This window comes from Cibotium barometz, chromosome 18 (genome assembly GCF_041138505.1).
Source record: "Cibotium barometz isolate CiBa-2024 chromosome 18, ASM4113850v1, whole genome shotgun sequence".
NCBI lineage: Eukaryota > Viridiplantae > Streptophyta > Polypodiopsida > Cyatheales > Cibotiaceae > Cibotium > Cibotium barometz.
This window is the reverse complement of record NC_141063.1, coordinates 29,696,420-29,704,635: the sequence shown is the minus strand read 5'-3', so window position 1 is coordinate 29,704,635 and position 8,216 is coordinate 29,696,420. Positions and strand designations below refer to the sequence as shown.

The window sequence follows — 8,216 nt, the reverse complement described above, 5'->3', positions numbered from 1 at the left end:
AGAGCTTTTCGGCACTACATTACCTTAAAACTTGTAGTTTTTCAAAATTGTATAATTAAAACTTCCAGGCGAAAACTAAAATGTTACAGGTGCATTGTAACTGTTTGCACTCAGGAGGAGGTTTGGGTAGAATTTGATTTTGGAAGCCTCTAAAGACATGCTTCGATGGGTTCCCAACTAGTATATATATATATCTATATCTATATCTATATATATATATATATAGAGAGAGAGAGAGAGAGAGAGAGAGAGAGAGAGAGAGAGAGAAGGATAATTTTCCATCTAATTTCTTGATAGATGTTAATGTTTTTCTCTTGGGCCAATAAATGGCATTCTGTCAAAGCCCTTCTAAAACCCGGCATTTCCTGCCGTAGGGCGCAACACAGAGATAAATCACTATGCCAAAGCACAGGCAACGTTCACGCAGCAGGGCCTCTCAGAAAGGAGGTACTCGCAAGAAGCAGAAGAAGGCGGGAGAGGATGACTTTTTCGAAGCTCATTCTGAAGACGAGGAGCTTGTAAGCAGCGAAGACGATGATGAATGGAGGGAAGGTACAGAGTTGGGCCAAGAGAGGGGGAGCTTGGAAGATGACACTGAGACTGCTGACGAGAAGAGGCTCAGAGTAGCCAAAGCTTATCTGGAGGAGATCAGAGCTTCCACTAAACAACTGGATGGGGCTCATGATGGTGATGGGCATAGTGGTGATGATGATGACGAAGAAGCAAGAAGAAGAGAAACCCTGGGCGCCAGAGACTCCCTTGTTGCAGACCTTCTTCAGCAAGCTCAGCTTGAGGAAAGTGGGAGAGTCCAGCGCAAAATGGCGGCCAGGTTTGGGATCCTCTTCCATGCATGTTTCTCCTTTTTCTCAAGGTTGAACAGTATTGTGTGGTTAAACAGTGTATGCCTTTCTTCTGAGGCTTAAAAAAAAAAATGCAACAGCAAAACAAGGGTGTAGAGTTCAAACGTCTCACAATGTACTTGCAGACGTGAGTGAAGAATTTAAGGCTGGGCTAGCATACAACGTCTCACAATGTACTTGCAGACTCAGTGAAGAATTTAAGTTAAAGTTAGGCTCATCAGTCCCCCCTCTCCCTCCTCATTGAATGGGCAGTTAGAAGTTAGGCTCATCACTCCCTGCCGATTGGGTGGGCAGGGGCTTGGATGGGCAGTTGAAATTAGGCTCATCACTCCTCACCCACTGGGTGAGTGGGGGAAAGCTCCTGTCCATGTATGATGGGTGGCCCACCTGCCCCCCTGCGCTGGCGCCCCATGTGGCCCTCCCAAAACAAAAAACACATTTTCCCACAAGAGTTAAAAGCCGTGCTTAGCTTTCAGTATTGCCTAAGCTCTCATGAGTTATGAATCACGAACTGTTGATTAAATTTGTAGAATCAAGACGTTTCTACGATCTGTTGATTCACATATAGTGTATTTGCATCACAGTGGTGGTAGTACCAACACTTCAGTAGCTGGACCGAGGGTGCAGAGCTGATTTTTGCGATGGTGGGATGCATGGCACTTGCTGAAGTTTGATGGGCTGCCCTTCAGTCTGTAGTTCGCGGAATCGGATTGCTACATTTGAGTCCCGAACATGGTCCACTTAGACCGTTTTTATGTGGATGAGTGGGCATGTTGGGGGGGGGGTGTGTGAATGGTGGGCATCCTTGCTGACCCCACCTTATCCAACCATGTCCTAGTCTTGCTTCATCTCGGTGATCCATGCTCTCATTGGGGACTCGGAGGTGTGCACCTGTGTAAAGGAGACAGGGGTCCGTCGCTTTTTGCCCGGGAGGAGTTGCTGCGATGCTAGGCAAGTGCATAGTAGAGTGACCTCGTGAGCACCGTTGGAGCCAATTTTTTCAGCAATCTGGTACCTTTCGGAAAAGACCAATCCAATGGCGGACGCTTTGAGCAAGAAGGGAACAATGACTCTGATTTAGAATTCTAGACTCGATCTTGTTGGTACGTGACTAGATGACATGAAGCACACGTACAGGATTCCGAGGAATTGGGTACACAGTGGGAACATGCATTGGATGCCACAGGACCATGTCACTTTTTGATATGAGATGGTTGGCTTTTCTACAAAGGCTGCCTTTGTGTCATGAAGTTGTTCAGGGTAGCTCTTCTCCATAACGCCCAGGCGAGGTGTTCACTTATGTGCAATGCTGTGGCGTTTGTTAGCTAGTGAAAGCTTCTCGTGGGAAGAAGATAGGGTTGTTACAGTCTTTACCCATTCTTGACGAACCTTTCCAAGATATATCGATGGATTTTGTTACAAATCTGCCTCCTAGTTTAGGTAGGCGTAATACTCAGTGCTTAACTATTGTTGATAGATTTAGCAAATTTGTTATGCTTATTCCATGCAGGGAAAATGCGACCGACGAAGATGTTACCAACTTGTTCATTTGGCATTGGTACCCGATTGGTGGAATTCCTATCCATAGTGTCAGACCAAGACGCCAAGTTTACCCTTCATTTTTGAAGGGCGTTGTTTGACAATTTAGGTACTAAACTGAACTTTTTCAGTGCATTTCATCCACAAACAGATGGCCAGAAAGAAATCTACAACGAGTTGGCCTTCGACGTGTTAAAGTGTTATGTCCACGATCAACAAGGTAAGTGGGAATCATATTTGCCTTTAGTTTAAGCAGTTTTGAATGATTCATTTTCTTCAGCTATTGGTAGAACTCCTTATGAAGTAGTGTTTGGAAGACCATTTCAGTCGCTATTGACTAGAACCTCGTCTTGAGTTCATGAAGTGAACCTTATGAAGTAGTGTTTGGAAGACCATTTCAGTCGCTATTGACTAGATCCTCGTCTTGAGTTCATGAAGTGAACAGATTGACAGAGTCTTACTAGGAGATCTTGGAATCAGGCAAAGACAGGCTGGCTAAAGCACAAGAGGCCTACACTTGATAGGCCAATAAAGATCGAAGGGATGTGAAGTTCTCGGAAGGAGATTGAGTTTATCTTCGAATTATGAAGCAATGACTGAAACACATGGGTTTATCGTTTAGAAGCTTCGAACCTTTTCCTATCCAGAGAAAGATCAATGAGGTGTCAATGAAGTTACCTTTGAGCTAGACTATGCATGATGTGTTCCATGTCAGTTGGCTAAAACCATATGCATGTCCAATTCCTTTAGAGATTAAAGACGAAGCGGAACTATACATAGTTGACGAAATTGAAGTCCTCGTTCCCGAGCAAGTCCTTTTGCACCGCTTCAAGCACGGCTCCAGTTGAAGACAGAGAATTCCTCACGAAGTTTCAAGACCGAGCGACTCACGAAGCGGCTTGGCTTGACAAAGAATTCTTCGAAGTCTATTCGGCTTTATTGACGGACTATCTGGTGGCTTTGCAGCATCCATCAAGTGAAGCAAAGGGGGATGTCACGTGCATCCTGCACTTGGATGCCACGTGGACATATCTGTGCAGCAGGTGCAGGACCCGGAGTGGAAACTGGTCCCATGTGAGTCCCAATGTTACGACCCTGTGTTTTTCTCTTGACCTTATGCAAGTGTGCATGGGAACAGGGTAGACAATGTGAATGGCATCAGTTTGGGGCAATCTTTTATAAGGACCTTTTTCACAACCCCATGTGGGGGGAGGGGACAAAGGTATAAAAACCTCTAAAAATAAAAGGACCGGGAAAGGAATCATGGCCATATGCTATTATGGGGGCCCCATGCTCTTTTTGGGGGAAGCCGACTGCATCTCCTGGCGTGTGTGCTTTCCCCCCCCCCAAAAAAAAGGTGGGTGGCTGCACAGATACGCTTCTGAATGGGGGGAAAAGCAAGGTCAGCTGCAACTGCACGTGGGGGGGCTTCTTTTGGAAAAGATGGGGCTGGTTGGGCTGTAGCACACGCGCCTCTCTCTCTCTCTCTCTCTCTCTCTCTCTCTCTCCTTGCAACGAACACGTGGGCTGGACTGCAGGCACACAGGGCTGAACGTGCTCTTCTTTGTTTTGTAGAGGCTGACGCAGATGGCGCACAGAGCTGCAGCACAGGCTTTATCTCTAGGGGCACACTGTCGGGCTGACTATAGGAGGTGGAGTCCGACAAGTTTTACTCCCCTTTTTGGCTACTGGCGGGCTGGCTGCAGGAGGCGCACAGCCCACTGATATTCTCACGCTCCCCCTCTCTCTTGAAAGGAGGCGAGCTCTAGGAAGCGCAAGACTGTTCTCTCTCTCTCTCTCTCTCTCTCTCTCTCTCTCTCTCTCTCTCCATGGAAGGCGGTGCAAGATTGCTGGACGTTGCAGGAGGGGAGGCACAGGGCAAGAACACGGAAAGCTTCGGGGCTGTTTTGGATGAGCTTGTGGGCTGTTTTTAATGGCTGTGTTTACAGCTGTATGCATGGACACTTGGCTGCGTGTACAGGGACTCGGGGATGTATCTCAGGGAGAGACAGGAGACAGGCTTGTGTGGGTTTGTGAACTCGAGGCTGTTTGGCACTCCTTGTCTTGAGAATCAAGGGACCTGGCTAGAACGCTGTGTTCATGTATTTTCAGTTTGTGACAGCCTATGCAATTCAGCGAGGGCTCTTTGAGGCTGTGGATAAAGTCATAGAGTTTGCTCTGGAAAACAGCCTTGGTTTCGGCACTGTTTGTGGACGGTGCTGAGTATGTTTGCTTGTGGGAACAAGACATGGGTTTCATGTTGAGATTGACCAAAGGTTTCATGTGAAACAGGTCACTGGATGTATGCTGAAACAGGTCTTTATTTACATGTGGAATCGGGTTGTTGGTTTCTCATGGGAAACATGTTACATGCAAGCTGTGATGGATGCAGGGAAGGCACATGCTTGGGTATAGCCCTACTGCTGATGGGACAAGGGTCTAGGGTTCCATGTTTGAGATGGAAAGCATCCTTGGAAAGCAGGAAGGTTGTACAGGTGTGTCTTCAGTGGGCTATGCTCTGTTGTAATGAGAGTTTTCCTTTGGAAACAGCTTGGAGTTTTTTGTGGACAGGAGCACTGATGGATCAGGGTGTATTTTGCTCATAGGGTGAGAGACTATGAGTAGTGGAAGTCACCCGGATAAATGGAGAAAGCTTTTGTATGCAGGACTCATTGTATGAGAGTCTTTTGATTTTATATGGCTGAGCTGTATGGCTGGGGGTGGAGATGAAGGCATTCCTCTCTCTCAGTTAGATTGTGCTCTGAGGCTGTGTTGTACATTTTCAAAGCTCTTATATGAATTAAAGAAATACCGCAAGGGGTGCCACTGTGTTTTGGGGCCAATCAGTGTTCATGTACTGTTTGCAGGAGCACTCTAGCTCCCCCTGTTTGTTTTCCTTTTCCAGGTCTTCAAAGGTGTTGAAGTGTTTTGTGTGCAAGTTTGTTTTTGCACTGCCCTTTGGTTTTGTCTGAAGACCGAGGCCGGTTTACACCCAGCTTGGGACGAGTCATCCAAGGTTAGGTGTACAAGTCCCGTACATGGTCTTGGTCAGGTGTGCATTGTCTTGCACATGAAGCAGTGTGAGTCTGTACTATGAGTCTCCCTCTGAAATGATGTTAGATGTCTTGAGTGTTTGGTTTGCAACCAGATGTGAGGCATTTGCGTAGAAGCATGTAGTTGCATGTAGAAGGGGGACAACCCTTTGGGCTACCCCAGAAAGGGAGTGGAATCCCTTGACTTTGCATGGGGTAGGCCTTTAGGCCACCATAAGGGGGCCATGAGGCCCAAGAAAAGGCTAGCATGCTATTGGCCAGCCCTAGGGTGGCCTGGACAGCAAGGCGGCCAAGCCTTGGGGCCTGGGCAGCCTATTGGCCAGCCATGAAGGCCAGGCGGCCAGGCCATAGTGGCTGCCTGTAGCGAGTCAGGATAGTGCACAAGGTGGCCAAAAGAAATGGTGTGAAGGCGCCTAGTAAAAGGCCGATAAAACAAGTCATGGAGAAATTAATAACAGGCTGACTGCTATTTCAGCCAGCCGACCAGCATTAGAAGGGGCTATAAATAGCCAAGCCTGATAATTAGTCAATCATCTGAACATTCACAAGGGGTTGCTGAATTTCAAGGGCCAGGACAGCCAAGGGGAGCTCTCAGCCAAGGTGAAGATAAAAGGTCAAGAACCAGATTTTATTTGCAGATTTGCATCATTCTAATAAAGCAAATATACCATTCGTGGTGGGCCCTCCCCACAGAGGGTATTCGGGACCCAATACTGTGTTCGACCACAGGCTAGTGTAGGAGCTCGGCCGAGAAGTGTGACACTCGACAGAGCCACTGAGTTATGCAGAGCTCGACGCCCCAGACCAAATGGCCCTCGCCCACGGCCACGCCACCACAGGAAGATCCGGGCCATCATCTCCCATCATCGCAGGACCTTCTCGCGCCAGCTCAGTTTTACCACCTTGAGCACCATGTCACAGCGACCCATGAGGGATGTATTAGGGTGATATGAGAGCTCTCTGCTCATGTACCTAGATCAGATTTTAAAGTTCTAGATTTTTGTTATCTTTCTTTATTACTATTTTGTACCCAGGATTATGTACCTCATGGATATGATGTAACCTTTTGGTCTTGTAGGTCATTTTGGCCTTTTGAAGACGTTAATACATAGCAAAAGGTGCACAATAGGTACAGTTGGTACAACAAGGTGCATAGTAGGTACTATGTCGTGACCCCATTGTGAGCCCTAGTCGAGGGACATGTCAGGCATGAGCGATGTAGGTCACATTTGAAGCCTTAGGTGTCAATATGTGTCACTTAACCCACTTGGAGAACAATTGCATGTACGCCATCCTAGTTTGGGATTCTATAACAAGCATTAGGTATCATAGGCTTAGGTTGTAGCCTTTGGCCAGCCTTCGGTGGGCAGCTGGCCAGCCCTTAGGTTAGATGGCCAGCATGGCGAGCAAAGAGACTAGTCGGGCAACATGGCAAGCAGAGAGATCAGTTGGCAAGTAGTAGAAGACCCGTAGCCATCTGTTTGAAAGGGATTGCATAAATGTCATTTTTCAGCATGTCGTGGGCATTAAAAACAGGCCGATAACATACGATCTAGCCGACTTGAAGTGGGTGAAGGTGCCCCCCTTTCTTGTCCGAATCAGATAAGCCTAATTGTAGACACAAGGTCGAAATTCTATTGGCAAACTGAAGGACTGGTTGCGCGTTCTGACGCGCACCCCTGAACTCGTCTTCGAGTCGCTCAAGGTAGTGGGGCGGTAGAAACCGCTGCTTAAGGTCGCGGACGAACTCGTCCCACACATAAGCTGCCATACCTGCTCTGGTGTGGGCATGAGCCCACTGAGTCCACCAAGGAATGGCCTCACCTTCCAAGTACCAACTAGCCAAGATCACTTTGTCAGTATCTGTTTTCCTAATTGCGGCAAAGTAAGCTTCAAATTGATGTAACCATGAATAAAGAGTAGTGGGATCGAGTTTACCATTGTACTTACTGAAATTCATTTTCTCGGGAAAATGATTCGAGGGCGCCGCCGGTGTCAATCTGGCGTCCAAAGCTCTGAGGTAACGCTCGTGTTCCACTCGTCGCATGGCGTCGTCTTCTCGTTGTCGAATCTCCAATGCACGCATTTGCATCTCAAGCAAGGAGCTTGGCTGCGGCTGTGACCCCTCGAGAGGGTCCCTGTGACGAGGATCTCGTATCTGGGGTACGGAAGGAGAGGGAGGAGGAGATGGAAAACGCGACGCTGGAGAGCGAGAACGCTCCTCCAGAGCCAAAATCCGCGCCTTCTGCTCATCCAACTTGGTTGTCTGGTCTGCGATTGCTCGCATCATCTGCTGGAACATGTCTGTTACACTCAAGCCGGGTGCCCTTGCGGGGCTGCCTGGTGCACTCTGGTCCCATGGTTCTGGTTCTCTCTCGTCGCCAAAGCTCGCCATAGCGGGAAAATGCAATTCCTTTCCGGAACGCAATCTGACCATCCACTATCTGTGTGGGAGACTTCCGGAGGCTTCCGGAGGCTAAAAACCAACCGTCCTTTGAGGGACAGGAGTCACTCCGAAAAGAGTAGTCCACCGGCGTCTAAAAACCAACCACACGAGCGAAAAAATTTTCTGGTTTTCTTTGCTGAATCTTTGTCCTTGAAGTAGGCTCTGATACCACTGTAATATGCGGAAGCTTCGGAGAAGGATCGGTACTTCAAAACTCAGAAAACAGCACTCTTTTCGCGACGGAATTAACGCACAAACTGAAAGACGATGTGCAGAAAATAGGGAGAGAGGGGAGATGGAGAGGACACAGTATTGGGT

General features: G+C 47.9%; 1 protein-coding gene across 5 annotated transcripts in view; it reads left to right on the top strand.

The window, feature by feature from the left end:
• Nucleotides 1-276: 276 nt before the first annotated feature.
• The window catches only part of LOC147629177 (U3 snoRNP-associated protein-like EMB2271), a 53,965-nt gene continuing 46,025 nt past the window's right edge, over nucleotides 277-8,216 (top strand). For 3 of the 5 annotated variants that reach the window (XR_015267917.1, XM_086812433.1, XM_086812435.1), the window contains exon 1: nucleotides 279-829. Coding sequence is in view for 3 of the 5 variants with exons in the window: in XM_086812433.1 (XP_086668559.1) it covers nucleotides 399-829 (431 nt within the window). In the remaining 2 variants the exon portion in view is untranslated. Of the gene's footprint in view, nucleotides 830-8,216 lie in introns of all 5 variants that reach the window. The other 2 variants (XR_015267916.1, XM_086812434.1) reach the window with 2 other exon arrangements.